The sequence below is a fragment of the Prinia subflava genome, chromosome 14 (assembly GCF_021018805.1).
Source record: "Prinia subflava isolate CZ2003 ecotype Zambia chromosome 14, Cam_Psub_1.2, whole genome shotgun sequence".
Taxonomy (NCBI): Eukaryota; Metazoa; Chordata; class Aves; order Passeriformes; family Cisticolidae; genus Prinia; species Prinia subflava.
Genome location: NC_086260.1, coordinates 7894394 through 7910322, shown reverse-complemented (window position 1 = coordinate 7910322; position 15929 = coordinate 7894394). Strand labels below are relative to the sequence as shown.

The 15929-nt window shown below is 39.2% G+C and overlaps 1 protein-coding gene across 4 annotated transcripts in view; it reads right to left on the bottom strand.

Annotated features, from left to right (window-relative positions):
* FHIT (fragile histidine triad diadenosine triphosphatase) overlaps window positions 1-15929 on the bottom strand; it is a 565069-nt gene that overhangs the window by 399301 nt on the left and 149839 nt on the right. For all 4 annotated transcript variants that reach the window (XM_063411702.1, XM_063411701.1, XM_063411704.1 and 1 more), the window contains exon 3: window positions 7124-7245. In XM_063411702.1, the coding sequence (XP_063267772.1) occupies window positions 7124-7223 (100 nt within the window). In that variant the 5' untranslated portion in view covers window positions 7224-7245. The remainder of the gene's footprint in view (window positions 1-7123; window positions 7246-15929) is intronic.

Here is a 15929-nt window from a genome sequence, read left to right as displayed (position 1 = left end):
CCCCCCCTCAGAACAACTTCAGGCCGCTACTCTGTCCTATTGCTTGATCCTTGGGAGAAGACACGGATCTCCAACTCTCTACAACCTCCTTTCAGGTAGTTAGGTAGTTATAGAGAGTGGCAAGGTACACAGGATTTCACAGTTTTTTAAACAAGAATGCCCATTACTGTGTTAAACCTCAAAGGAAACACGCAATGTTTTCTGAGTCCTGCCTCAGTTTTCCTGTCACTTTTCATACAAAAGTTTGCTGCCACTTAATTTCATATCCTTCACATTGATTTGCTCTTCTGCTTTTTTAAGCTTGACTTCCTCCAGCTCCTTAGATTGAGGCTTTTCTCATTGAACATTTGGCCAGCTTTCTTGCTATGCTAAAATAAATTCTTTTACCAGGTATTTCTGTCACCCCAATGACAGAAACCTCAAAGTAGAGTCACAGCAGTTACTTTGAAACTACTGTTGGAACATGCTTTGAAAATTGATAATGAGGGTAAACAACAAAATGGGAGCCCTTCTGCATGTCCCTGGAGCTCATAAGGACAAGCAGCTCCACTTTTAGAAGACACACATTGCTAACACACTTCCAGAACTGGACAGTGAGGCTCCTGAAACACACAAAGCAGCTCATGCATAACGTGGTTTAAGACATTTGTAAGTTCCAGTTGATGATGATGACAAACAGGTGAATAAAATCCATTAGACAAAAATGGAATTGGAATTTTTTAGCTGAAATTTAGTAATTTTTAGCAATGTAGTCAAGAAATTTAGGTGCATAGATCCAACCTATTATGACACTGCTTACAAGTCCAGAGATCTCAGTTCTCTCCACAGTAAGGGGTGAAGTTTGGTTCAACACAAGACTAACAAGAGACTGCTCAGCCCTCCACAGCCCTGCAAAGATGCAACAGGCTCCAACCCAGGAGACTGCCTCTCCCTTACACCTTATACAGCTTTTCCAAGACCTCCTCCAATGCAGGTTGTGCTACAGGCTGAGAAATTCTTACCGCTAATCTGCTGAATTTATGTAAATAAGTAATTTAATTGGTAATTTAATTTGCTCCATTTGCAAATAGGCAAGAAATAGTTCTGATAACATGACTTTCTTTTTTGCCTTTCTATTTACAATACTGGCACAAAGGATTTAGAATGGGATTTTCATCAATGCCAGTATATTAATTCAACTATAACAATGCAAACAGAATTGTATATCCTTATGGTGAAGGACATCCTCTTTCAACAGTCTGCACCTTCCAAGCAAAACAAGATTTGAAAGGAGAGAAAGCATTTTTATCAGACCAATGAGACAGTTGAACTCCATCCCCACAAATAAGTCATACAGACAAGCTTTTGTGCACAGAGCCCTGGATCTGTTATCTTCAGAAGCAGCATTTCTTAATGCGAGTCAAACACCATCCTTTTGTTTGTAGACTGCAAACAAAATGACTCCAGCCCTGAGATAATTAACTGGCCTCTCTATCAGCAGCAAGTTCAAGTGGTTTGCACACACAGAGCGGATCAGTTGTTCTCTGGGCTCTTGGAGGAGAGCCCTTTTCCCATGAGGGAACCTCAGAACACAGCAAAGCTGCTCTGTTGGCTTCGTGCTGCCAAGGGCATAGTCCCACTCCTTGCCCTCTGTACAACATAGCTTAATTTTGATAAAAGTTATTAAGCATAGCAACTGTTTTTCTTACACTCATTTGTGCAAGTAAACATTATAAGGCAATAATAAATCCTACTTGAGGGACCAGTAATGAAAAGCCATGGAACAGCTTTATTTGGGATCTGAGGTTAAAAAATTCAGGATTTTTTTTCAGTTTGCTGATACTCAACAGCTTCAGATACTTACAATACATAAAGTAAGTCTGAATTTCCTCTGCATTCCTGATGAAGAGATATATTCTATACTTCCCCCCATTTTCAAATAAGATGCATCATTTATATCAGTTCTTCCCATTCAGGAGGCCTTTGCTGCACCAGCAAAGGAACTGCATCCTCTTCCTAATGTCCTCCTTTTCTAGACTCATTACACCTTTTGAAAAATTCATGTAAGTAGTCCGGGACTTATTGTACCAAACAACATTTTGTGACTCCATGGTGATTCCCTTGCATCTCCAGCCTCATATTTAAATTACAACCCAAACCTTACCAAACCCCTTTATTTTTAGCTCTTTGCTAAAGATCTAAAGGGAGCGTGACTGCTCCTTAACATTGTGCTAAACAAATTAATGGTAATAGTAATGTATAGGAAGGTTCTGTAATGAGCACTAAAGGAAAGAGTAGTTTCCCACAAGATTAGATATGTCTAACAAGCTGTTGCAAACATGCAATGTACATTATTGCAATGTGTAGATATAAACATATATTCTGCAATAACTGAATTTTATTTTCCTAATCTTAGTTTTATGGTTAATATTAACACTTATTTAGGCTGAAACCCATAAAACTCATACTTATGAAGCATAAATATAGATATGATAAATGTGTAATGTACAAATACAATCATAACAGCAGTTCTCTAAGTTTATGAAGAATTAAAATTTCATGTACAAGATAAATACCACAGTTTTCAGCCAAACCTGTGAGGGAATACTACTGTTCTTTCCAATGTGCTGTCTTCAGTGGAAACTGTCAGGTCTGTAACCAAATGAAAAATTGTGTGGAAAATAAATTAAGTAACAATACTAATTCCAAAGGATCGTTTCTTTTTAACTGCAAAACTCTTAAGGAAAGCATTAGGAGAATATTTGTGGCACTACAGAATACACCAGTCTCAAGCAAGGCAGCCCCTGTGGCAGCAGTGACAGGGAGCTCCCGAGCAGACACCGCGCAGCAGAGCAGACGCTGCTCACACTGCCCGGCCCTGCAGCAGGCCCAGGACAATCACCCTGCAGCTCGGGCTGTCAGCAAGCCTTCCAAGGGAGCATCTGCTTCACCTAAGGTTTGCTCTGCTCATTAATAACAGGAACAGGCAGCAGGGACTCACAGAGCAGCACACGGCCTCAGCAACAAATAATGACCATTAACTGCATGTAGTGATGAAGGTGCCAGAAAATATCATATGCTTTGGGGTTTTATACATGGTCTGTTCCCCACAGTCAGAGGACTTTCTGGTGGGAACAATTTAGATATCTATGAAAGAGCAATACAAAATAGTCCAGCAAAGTTTAGTATATAACAGTTAAACAGTCTTTATTTGTTTCCCCCTTGTTGGTTTTTTTTTTAATGGAAAAACCTTTTCATAACCAATCCCATATGAAAAGTTGTTGGAAAGTGTTTATTCTACTTTATTACACACATACATGTGCCCTTAGTAAAGGAGCCAAAGTGTCCACCACAAATTTCTATAAAATTACTTGGTCCCAATAATCCTCAGCTTGCTGTTCCCAGCTGGAAAGACTCTTCCTTTTAATAACCAATTCAATAAACTGCTGAAAAATGCTTTGTATAATATAGTAGTGCCATAGATCTGCTGTTTGTCTCTGTCATTATATATCGCATTCAATCAATTTACAAATGTTGCTGTGTTCCTTTTGTGCTAGTTCTTCTTATGGTATCCTGAACACAAATCTAAAGATCAATACCTTGTCTACTGAAAAAAAAAAATGGACATAACTAATGAATAATTTTATTTATAATAAAATGTCCTAGTCCCCAAATGGATTCTGCTAATGTTGAAATTCATTTTTCATATTTAACAGAAGATGAAAACAAGGACCCTGCAGAACACCATGAGAAAGGCAGTGATAAAAACCAGTTCATATTTATTGAAGATGTGAGCAAAACCATGTAAAGCTCTGGTGCAGGGCTATGAAAACATCAATAAAATGGTAGGTCATTCACAAGGTGTTTGTTACCATATCTAAAGCACAAAAAGTCCGTGTCAAAGAGCAGATGGGATTTGTTTCAAACAGCACCACAGTTCTGCTGTATGGAACTGTGGAAGCAGCAAGGCTCTGAATGAAGTAATTCAAGCGAGAAGCCAAGGAGAAGCTGAGCTCACGCTGTTTGCATGAGCTGATTCAGTTCGTCTTGTGCCTTTTGTGTGACAGAAACAATGCAGATGCTGACTACAGACACATCCCTGCACTGCTCCAGCTATTGAATAGCTGCCTCCTCCAAAACAACCACGGAGCTGCTCAAGGGAGCAACAAGTGACTGCTTTTCACAACCACTCTCTGCAAAGCAGCAAGCTGACACAACTGAGAGGGAACAAGGACTCTCATAAAAAGGGAATGGGTACCTGAATAAGGAGATGCCAGCAAGCTTCCAGAACACCCAGCTGCCTCTTCCCCACTCCCATTACAGCCCAGAGGTGAGCTAAAGACAGTACTTGTGTTCCCACCCAGACTCCTGGCTCTGCAACAATGCCAGAAAGTCATCACAGAGGTACACCCCAAACCCAGTATCTCATTAACCATCACTGCCCCAGTGCCACGTGCCTTCTCTGCTGATATCAGACAAGAAGGCAAGAGCAGAGCAGGCACAGACCCCTTATTCTCACAGGTGTCAAGTGACAATGTCTTCAGCCAGCCTGTCTAACACCTCTGAGCCTTCCTGCCAGGTGACAGCAAAGGGACTGGATCTCCTGAGGGGAACAGGAGCTAACCCTGCTCCCTGACCCCTGCAGCTCCCCTGTCTCCCTGTGCCAGAAGAGGTCGATGTTTCCTGCTGTCACATGTGCACACTGAAGCTTACACACTCAAAATTCCAGTTAAATGTCAGATATCCCTTACTCAACAATGAGAACCCAGCACCGTCCTATCCAAGAATGTGCAGTGATCACTCCAGGGGATCCCAATACAAACAGGTTCCTGAGTCTGTGAACTCTGTGCACCCATAGAGCTCTAATGATGGGAAAAATGAGGCAGCTCTGTCCAGGAACAGGAGAACTTTTTCCTTACCATAAATACTGTATTTTTACTCTACCTTTGGGCTATTAGCACAATTTGCCTTTCAAATGTTAAGATAAATTCACAGGATTGGCAGCTCGAAATAAATAAAACAAAACTTTGCAATGTGTTGACTGAACAAGCCTGCTTGGCATTGTTCAAGTCACACTGAACTCCACAAGGCCTTTGTGACAGACTTTTTCCCAGCGTATAGTTTTTTAAAAACTGTTACTGCAAACACATAATTCCAACCCTATGTTCTGTTTCAAGATGGAATTTCAACCTTACTACTTAATTAAAGCCACCACCTGGAGTGATCTGGCTTTCAAACTGATTTCCTTTGTCTCTCTAATTCACATACATTAATATTTTATTTTCTACTGGAAAAAAAATGTCACACATGTGCCAAAGACAAGGCAGATAAAATTATTGCAATAAAACAAAGAAAATACACTTGCTACTGCCAGGTCTCAAGATGAATGCTGCATTATACAGACACTTTAAAAGGCTTACAACTGCAAATTGCTCTATTTTACATACTGTATTCCAGCCTTTACATCAAGATCTCACCTAATTTCTTCTTGTTGTAATGAGAAAGGAAAAGGGTTGGGTTTTTATTACCTGAACACTTATTCAATGGAGAAACAAAGACTACATTATATATTACAACACAAGCTATTAAAACAATGTGACACCATAAAATACATTGCAATACTCATTATGGGATAACAAAGCTAAATCCTGAGCAAATAAATGTATCTGCCAGAAGTCAGCAATAATTATACAACAAGAGTTTATAATCTTTAATTATTTAAGAAGGAAAGAAGCTTGTAATAATTAAGTTTTATAGGCTCCTCAACTTGTCATTACTAGGTGCTCACAAAACTTCAAAACAAGAATGGTTCATCTGAAATACTCTATTTTTAACAACAGATGCAATGGTTCACTTAACTGATTAATTAAAAAAATAGTCAAATACTCTTTTTAAAACCTGCACTCACAGAACAGACAACAGTTTATTCACTCTCTGATCCACAGCAACTGCTCAGGCACTTACAGGCCCTGCATCACACAGTGACCAATGTCTTTATATAGCTTTGAAAATGGTTTGTCATGACAAATCTGTAAATCACCTTGGATTTACAGCAGGAATTTCAGAAACTCAAATATCAGAAAAACCCCTAATTTTATTTATTAAAATATATTGGTGAGGCAGTAACACCTTTAACGTTTCTGTGAAATCTGTGCATTTTTGCTTTGATCTGAGTTCTGATACACAAAAACACCATTCAAAACAGGTGGAGAAAAGTTCAATATTGAACAATTATAATCTACAGAAGTGATGGGAGGAAAGGAAGGTTCCATATTTCAGAAGAAATATATTTGTGGGTTTAAAAAATATATATTAAAAGTTACTTGATTTTATATTACGAAAGAATAAAAACTACAAAACTAACAAGAAAACTCTCAATAAACTCCAAACAACTTCCTTTTTTTCCCAAACACAGCATTCATTGCCTGAGCTCCTACTAAAATTTTATCATGAATCTCTATGGGAAAAGTGATCAGCCTTGATTATTTCTGAAAACTTGCACTTTCAGCCACTGAAATCAGCACAAGCTACAGAACAGCAGAATTTTGACTAGAAAATAACACACTACACTACAAAATATGTTAAATAGGTACATTGAACATCTTGTATAATCAAGTTACAATACAATTTCTAACTCAAGAATTTTACTTAGACCATGAGGCTTCATATTCTCATCGTGCAATGTGTGCACTATGCAGATGGTTTATTTAATCCATTCCCACCTAAATTAATCAAAGCAATCTGTCCCCCCAAAAAAAAGTCTTCAAACTCTTCATACAGGATTCTACTGGCATTTGACAAATGGTGTACCTTTAGCCAGGAAAAGTTGAAAATCCTCCATAAAGAAGTTACCACATCTAAAAATAAGTGACATTATTAAAAGAGGGATGTGTTATTTAGGATAATATGGAATTTAAACAGCACCACCTCCAATAGACTTTAAAATGCTCTCAGTAGCACCTGGTTGTTTATACATCTTGTGTGGTGAAAAGGTCAATAGAAATTCACCTCGAAGGTCACAGTTGCTAAGCAACTGTTTTCGGCAGTTCTGCAACACTGATGGAGCATCTCCTGATGAAGCATCGCTGCCTGGTTCTGGAGTGAGCCCGTGCCAGTCCTACCTGTCCAGCCAGGGGAAGGATACGTCCCGGCACCACGGGGCGGCGGTTCACCAGGGCGAAGCTCAGCTCCGTCCGCAGGAACACCGCCGACGGCTTGATCAGGTGCTGCCCGAACCTCAGCATGGCCAGGGCTGATCTCCGGGCTCTGAAAGAGACAACGGGCAAGATGGTCAAGGGACTGGCTCTGCCTCTCCAAACAACAGGAATAAAACAGTCAGACTGCCTGTGCAGCTTCTAGCAGAAAGTGCCTCCGGGGTGTCGCTGTGAGCCTCGCCAGAAAGACACACGGAGCTGGAGTTTGGGGAGATCAGACAGCAGCAGGGAGAAATCCTCCTGCTTTGTTTATTACTTCCTATTATGTACTTCTAGCAAGGTGACCGTGGAATGGAGAGTGGGCATTCCCACCTCTCACCCATATTGATCAAGGAAGCTGTCATTCCCCCTCTCTTGGAGAAGGAATTCAAAACAATAACAATATTTACAAAACACGATCTCCTGTTTACATTAATGAGCGTGAGAAGGTGCACACTTCTACTTTAGTATGAACGCTCAGCAAACTAGGAAGATCTCATGGTGACACTGGGCTCATCAAGGCATTGGGTGTCTTGGAATGGTTGTTACATCTTCCCTAAAATGATCACCTCTTCGAAGGATTGGCAGAAAAGGCTTCTTTCCAAAGCAAAAAATGTACATACAATTTCTTAAACCCTTCTCTCATCGTCTTGTCAGGGCTACAAAATTCTAGAGAATGTGATTTCTCCCTCCCCTTTTCATTTGTCCTGCATTGTAAACATTTGGGTCATATGATCTTCGAAAAGCACAAATAGGATTTCACATTCTTTCTGCCACAATGCAAATCAGTGCACACAGGACTTACGAAATAAACCACATTTTCTTAATCTCTCCATTAAATGCTTCAACTGAAGAAATACTGGCAAAGAAAGTTTATTTAGCCATTTTTCATCCACACTTTCTAGCTTGAGCAACTGGAATGTGAAGACAATCAATGCCACATTTTCTCTAATAGAAAGTCAAAGAACTCCACTTTCATTCACTAAAATTTTCTCTCTTCGTGACGAGAATGAAAATCCCTCTTAAATAGCTATGGCACAGTCCCAACTGTGTCTATTTTAGGTCTTTAAGCCCTAGAGTATTTAAAGTATTTAATTCAATCAGAAATATCCAAGGTACTTCAGGGTAAAACATGGAGAAATGACAAATTTCATGTGACAATACTTCAGACACATCGGAAGTATTTTACTCACATTACCCAGCTTGAACCAAGTGACTAATCAAGAAATTCAGTGTTATATGTTGCCTGAGATGGGGAAACCTACTGCTACAGTCAAGGAGGGTCTTTTATTGCAGTTCTTTTCTTACAAGATTACTGTATTCAGTAAGACTAAACTTGGTTCTTAATCTAAGAGGTTTATTCTAATTTATCATCCTACTTGTACCTCCCCCCATTAAAAAAATGTACACATAACAACCCCCTCTAAGTGCACACACTTTGAAAATGTCTTTGAGAAGTATTTCTAAATGAACTTCCGGCTTGTAGCGGTCAGATTCCACAAAAGAACTTAAATTAAGGGCAGCAGATTCATCTAGTCAGGCTTTACACCAGAAAAACATATATAAACCTTAGTATAAGATAGAGTAACAAATCAGATTACTTCATTTCCGTGTAATAAACATTTTCTAAGCAGGCAACACGTCTTGTTTTATTTTTGAAAATCACAGATGAAAGGCAGTGCTTGAGCACACCATGGAAGAATGGAGATTTTAACTATGCCTGTTTCAAAGATTTGAAAAGGTTCTACATTCTTTTCCACATAAAGTCAACAGAAGATTAAGTGTCTGAGATGCGTCCCTTAGCATATATTAAACTTGAAAGTTGACAACATACAAAAATCAAGTCTCTTTAGCTACTAGAAGAATTGCTTAGCAGAGAAAACACCTGCTATCTTGTGCTGATGCTTGGAAAAAATAACTATTAGGAACTTCAATCAATCTGTCTCATTTCTCTTAAGCAGTCCATCAGCACTGCCCGTGGGGGTTTTTCATTCTGATTAAAAGATGCATGAATGTTTTCACACAATTCAGTAAAGAGACATGGTTCTCTTTGCAATGAAGGAAATGTTTCTGACAAAGGAGAGAAATATATTCCGCAGCCAGGACTACCCTCCAGTGATGGAATGGTGTGCTGGGGTCTCCAGAAGCTGGAGACTCAAATGTACCACCTGCCCTTGCACCTGGCAATGCTGCGGACACAAATCAAAGTGCTACTGATAATTTCTTGTTCTGTCTTCCGGAACACTGATAAATAAAGGTATTGTCCAGAGGCATGGGACTTCAGCACAGAAACAAGGCTTCAAAATCACAGATGCTAAATGTAAAATATGGTGATTTGAAATTTGATTTAAGGAGGGAGAGAACTTGAGATTTGGTAATCAAGTGGAGAAGTCCTCTGGCTGATTGATGCCATAAGCAAAAAACAGCAAAGAGCAGCAAAATAAGATTGGTGACATCAGGTTGCCTGTACTGTGTTTTCATCATGCACCTACCACATGATATTTACTTACTTCACTGCCTGTCTTGTTTTAAAAAGGCCTAGAAAAATCAGCAAAGTAAACACACTAGTGTTGTACCTCTCCTTGCAATAGTTTGAAGAATCACATTACAGCCCAAGTGGGTTGATCCAGAATTAACAGAACATTAAAAAAATCTCATACATAGAATTAAAGCATGTATTAAAACTCTTTTATTTGTTTACTATGCAAAAATGAATCTGAATAATGTATTTCTGTCTCTTGATTCAGACTAAATAAATGTGTTTCAAACGAATATGTAAGTTGTGCTGGCTGTGCTGTATAATATTGCAGACTTCACAGTGCTACTCTCCCCAGTTCCACAAAGGGATTATGGGAGACTTTTTCCTAAACCATTATTCATGATCTATTCCTTCAGCTGCCTTCTGCCCTACTGATCCTCTGTGTTTTTCTGCTCAGTACAATCATCTGTGCTCAGAACCAACACAAATGCTAAAAAATGCATTAGGGAAATAAGTAATGGGCACAAGCGAAATATCCACAACTGTGCAGAAACACTACAGCAAGGCTGGAATATTCCAGAGTGCTGCCAGGCAGGAAACTGCTGCTGGCAGAGCAAGTTTTACTCATCTGAACTCTACCACTTATTGCTTCTATGGTCTGCAAACCAGAGGTGATCAACAGAGCACAGGAGTGTGCACAGGTCATGAGATGCAAACAGGGTGTGCACAAGGTTCCCCAAGTCCCACACTGGAATGAACACGCTAAGTCTGCTCCTCCAGGGATTTTCATTTTTCACATAAAGAGGAGGTCAGTACCAGACAAACTAGAAACCATACATAATTGGTTAAAGATGTTTCCTCTTTAATGATGGTAGCCTTTGTAATCCCCAGTAATAAGGAGGACAATTACACAGTAATGTTAGAAAATGAAAGAACTGCATTTCTGATTAAATTTCAGCCCAGTTTAACACAGCTTCTATTCTGACTATTCAGATGAAAAGTGTATTTACTCTTCTTCATATTGCAGATATACATTACATTGCCTCTTTCATCTGCCTCATTTTCCTAATTAAATTCCCTTCAAGCTGTGTTACTGCAGTTGTAGGTGGGAATACAGTATTAAAGGCTAACACAGCAAGTAGACTAATTTTACAGCCACAACAGACCTCAAATCTATATAATCCATACTAGGAAAAAAAAAATACAATGGAAACCTACTTTAGACCCTGAAAAATAAGAGTGTTAAAATTAAGAAATCTTGAGATACACTGACACATTTTCAAATATTTTTATAGTTTTGAAAAATTTCAGTAGGTGAGGCCATGACAATTTTTTTGCCATTTCTTTTACACACCTTTTATGTATTCTCACTGTCTTTAGCATACATACTTGTAATTCCTTAAGTCCAGCTTAGGACAGTCCCGGTATTCTGTTAGGCCAGGAGACAAAATATTTTAAAGGCCTCGGAACTGAAGGCCAGAAAGCTCTAAGCTACCTTGGGAAACCAAGGACCCCTCTAGAATACATCCTGGAAACTAAAATTAAGCTCAGCTAGGAGGGAATGCTTTGGGATAGGAAGATATCACACATTTCATTCAAACCTCTCATTGGGGCATCTTTGTTAGATATGCTAATTTGCAAGGTCTATAAAACTCTATAAGCTATCTACCGTGAATGTGCATTTTGGCACATTCCACCTTGGCAAAATGTTGCACCATAAGGATCCTTATTAAATACCAAAATAAAAACCTTTATCCCTTAACCATGCCTGCCTCTTAATTTTAGGTCCAAGAAAAAGGCATCACAGCCACGGCATTTCCCCGGTCTATATAAATACTACTCATGTTTTAATGTGTTTTTGAGAGGAAATCTATACACATGCCTCAGTTTTCCAGATTTATTCAGTTTCAGGGTTAGGGGCTTTGGCTTGTGCTTCAGTTTTTAAACAGCATAAGTTGTAGAACCATTTGTGTCAAATACACAGTGAGAACTCTGAACAGAAAAGAAGTTCTCTTCTGGAAAGAAGATAAGTTCACCTAAAAGCAGGTCCACAGGACATCAGGGTGGGTGTCTGCTGTTACGTGCCATTGCTAGAATCACAGACCCAGGAGAGTGTTGGAAGTTCGCTGATTACCAGGAGTGATGGCAGCAGCTCTTTAATGTTCTCTTCCTGCTGCCACAGACCTCCCCACTGGATGCTTAATTGAGATGGTGTTGGCACTCCAAAATGCCTCTTCTCTTTTTCTTATACGATTACTCCTCCTTGGAACAAGGTGTTGAGATCAGCACCTGCTGGGAACTGAGCTCAAGGCTTTTACTGAGAATCCCTTGAGCACTGTTTGAGGAAAGGCACACATCTGGCTGTAATGGGAGAAGACAAGATAATGCAAAATGGGCTGCTAAATTCAAATGTGTGTATTAAAGGAAACCAATTATAATACCATTATCTCTCTGTGCTAATAGGAAGGACTGTTTTAGAAACAATCCCAGGAGTATTCTTAAATTTTAAAGTTTATTTTACTATATTAACATTACCTGTTCATGAATGGTGACAGCCCTGATTCCAATACTCAATTTCACTGTAAAAACACTGCAAATTTGTGTGGCAAAACAAAAACTTCTTCCTTTCTAATTTTTTTAAGGTCTTACAGAAAAAGTATTTTTATTTTAATTCACCAAGATAAGAAAACTTGTGTTACTTGTTAAGGGAACAAAGTACCTATATCCTTAAATTCATATTTGGCATCTCCCCTCTCTAAGGCTTTGTCATGGGCAAAGTGATAGTCCTACTTAGACATCTGAATTCTGCTCATTCAAAAGGTAATGCAATGAAGACTGTCCTGCAGGCTACCTTCCCCCTTTTCATGTTTTGAAATTTTTTACTTATTCTCTCCTCTCACTACCACTTTTTAAGGATAAAATCCACACAAGTCAGAATATTACTTATTTAACTCAAGCACCTAGCAATAAACGTCCTTGTTGCTACTAGCCAGGATTTGACATTTTCATCAAGGAATATGTAAAAACACTAATAAAAAGAAATTATTTTATTCTGAAATCACTTCATTTTTCTACTGCCTCTATGTCCCTAGAACAGCTTTATCTCTCAGCATCCTTCACTCCCACTCTTACACAAGATTTAACTACTATTTTGTGTTCTTCCAGTTCCAGAAAATGGCCTCTAATTAAAAACTCCTCTCCCTTTCAGTGAGCCAAAACATCACATGCTATGCTATTTCTGTTCTGAAAAAGCCAAGAAGAATTACAAAAGTAGAAAAGGTGCTCCTGTATCTTTGACAGCCATAGCCTACATTCTCACCATGGGGATGGTATTTAATGCTCTACACGATGTTGAAGGGAAAAGCTTGTGTGGATTATTTTCCATTTTCACCACCCACAGAAGCTGCTGAACAGCAAACCCATTAAATGTGATGCATGTAACCAATCCTGTGGCATTGAAAAGGACTGATTCCTCCCATCATAGACAGATTATGATGGACTAGAATCCACTACACGTGGCTTCCCCTGCTTAATCTAGCAGGGACGAAAACATCAAAATTATGACTGTTTAAATATATAACCATTTTCTTAGCATGGTCAATCAAGCTAAATTATCTACACTTACAATGAAAATAGACTGTGGCCTGCTGATAGCACCCAAGCACCTTCCTCTGTGTGATGCCACAGACATCCATCTGCAATCCCACAGCCCTTGCCTTGCAGCTCCATTCCCTTTCCCCTGAGCTGCAGCAGCACTTCCCAGCCCCTCTGGACAGGATTTCCCATTCTGCTGTCACAGTCTCTCCCCTGGAAATCCCGGTGTTGTTGGTTTAGTGGCTGTGACTGTGACACCAGGAGAACTGTCCCTTCCCCTGTCTGGCTGTGGTTTTGGGTTGCACCACTGGGCTCAAGGAAGAGGCTGAGCAAAGCTCCCTGAGCGAGCAGCACCACGCCTGAGCACAGCACCAGCTAACAGGGACAGCCTGATAAGCAGTGACCTGAGGGAGCTCTGAGGTCCTGATAAAAATCAGATAGTTCTGAGTTGCACTGGTCTGACTGGGATGGGCTTTTGCTCACAGGAGCCACTATGTTCTCTTGGTTTGGCTTTGTAACCAAACCAGTGCTGACAAGACACCAATATTTTGGCTATTTCTGTACAAAGCTTTCTCTTTTTCTCCATGCTGTCCATCACCAGCGAGCTGATGTACATCATCTCTGGCTCCTGACAGGAAAGTTGCATTGCCCCCAGACCTGTCTCAACATACTTTGTGCAACCAGTCCAGCCATCCCATCAACATATCTAAAGCAGAAAACACACAAAATTCAAACAAGGCACTGTAGCCTATTTAAAAACAACAGGTCAAATACAATACTAGCATTCTCCTTTTTTTTGTGTACTAGCATACACATTTTCTTTTCAAAATTATCCCTCTTCTGCCATTAGACATCTTGTCCACTGCACCTGGTCAGGTAATATGTGGGCACACACAGGCAACATGTCCATAAGTCTGTCCTCAGTTTCCTCTTTCCCAATTTTCTAGTCCACCATCAAACTGAATTTTAAAAGACCTCTCCCCTCTCCCACAATCCTCACAACCATCCCAAAAAACCACTCAAACTTCAGACAGCCAGAACTTTGTTGACCAAGAACAATGCAGACACCTAAAAGCAAGTGAGCAACCCTGTAGCAACACTGTAAAGCAATTGCAACTTTGACAAGTTAATCAGCAAATGCAGAATCAAGCTAGACATCAAAGGCGATATAACATCCATAATACATGGAGAGGGCATAAATATTTTTAAATGATGCAGACGTAGTTGTCAAATTCATTTCTATAGCAAGTGTTTTGGAATACAAATTAGGCCAACTTGGTTTTTTCTTATAATTCAGGTAAAGAGTGCAAAGTTATAAACAATAAATGAAAAGGTTTGTAGAGGCAAAAGAGTTGTATAATACATTAAACTTGTAGAAAAATGAGGGTTTAGAAGAGTCACGAAAGCGCTAAACAGGCTCGACATTCTTCAAGTGTCCATGTGTACACTGTGTGCCTCAGAAGATGACTCATGCACCATTTAACCACGCTGAGAAAATCAGTCTGGCAGTAGAAGCCTTTGCTTGCCTCTGTGCTGAGGTAACAGCCCAACTTCAAATATGAGGATTTGTTTCCAAACATCAGGTTGTTGTTGTTGTTTTGACATTCTTTACTTTTTAAAAAAACCTTTTACAATTATGAGCATGAAATAAAATTGCTGTCTTGAATTATCCTACAGTAGGTTTAAGTCCAGAATTTTGTGCCAGAATGCACGAACTCAATGCACCACAATATTACAGAAGTTATCTCTCAAACAGAATCCCAGTCCCAAGACTTGATCTAGAACTTCTCATAATCTACTCTGCTCAAAAACTGTGCCCAGTTTTCCTCATATTGGCAGAGGTTATCTAAGATTATATCTCCTTCTATCATCATCCAACAAAAATTCAGCTGGAATTCAAAGACAAGTCTGATAATTATGAACAATGCAAAATTCATAGACTATATCTGTGGTTTTAAAGAGGATGTCTTGTGAAATGGGATAAAATCAATCAAAATCAACCGTTCACTCTCAACAACTTCTACCAAAAGAGCAAAATACATACAAAACCACACATATGCAATAAAATAAATGATGTTTACAGATCTTTCTTTAGCATTAATCTTCTAGAGAGGAGGGAGGGGAAAAGCAAAAAAAGGCAAAGTAAAACAAAGAAATACACATTATATTTCAGGTTTTTAATAACTTGCATGTACCACAGCTATTATCCTGATGCATGGAGAACTCAGGGGTTTGATTTTGCCTCTGCAAGTCATTCTGATGAACGAGACCTTTAGTGTTGTAATAACTGCTGTGAGTAATGGAACAACCAATGGCTTTTATTAAGAAGGAACACTGAATAATGTATTACCAACACTACGATCAAGGGAAAATACATTTTTATTAGGGAAAAATATTAATATCAATCATGCCATTTTTTAAAGCAGAGAGGTGAAAGGTAGAAAGGAAAAAAAAATTTTAAAATGTTTTACAATATGCATTAAATGGCAGAAAATATACCATGAAATTCCTTTTTCCTAGTGTGGCTACCTAGGGCTACATTACGTGGTAGAGGAGCAATAAAAAACTGTGACATCTCTTGAGATATATAAATGTAAGGAAAACTCTACCCCAGCAAAAGGAGGGATGGGGGAGGAAGGTCGCTATAGAGACCAGCACACTGCACATTGAAACACTTGAGCATA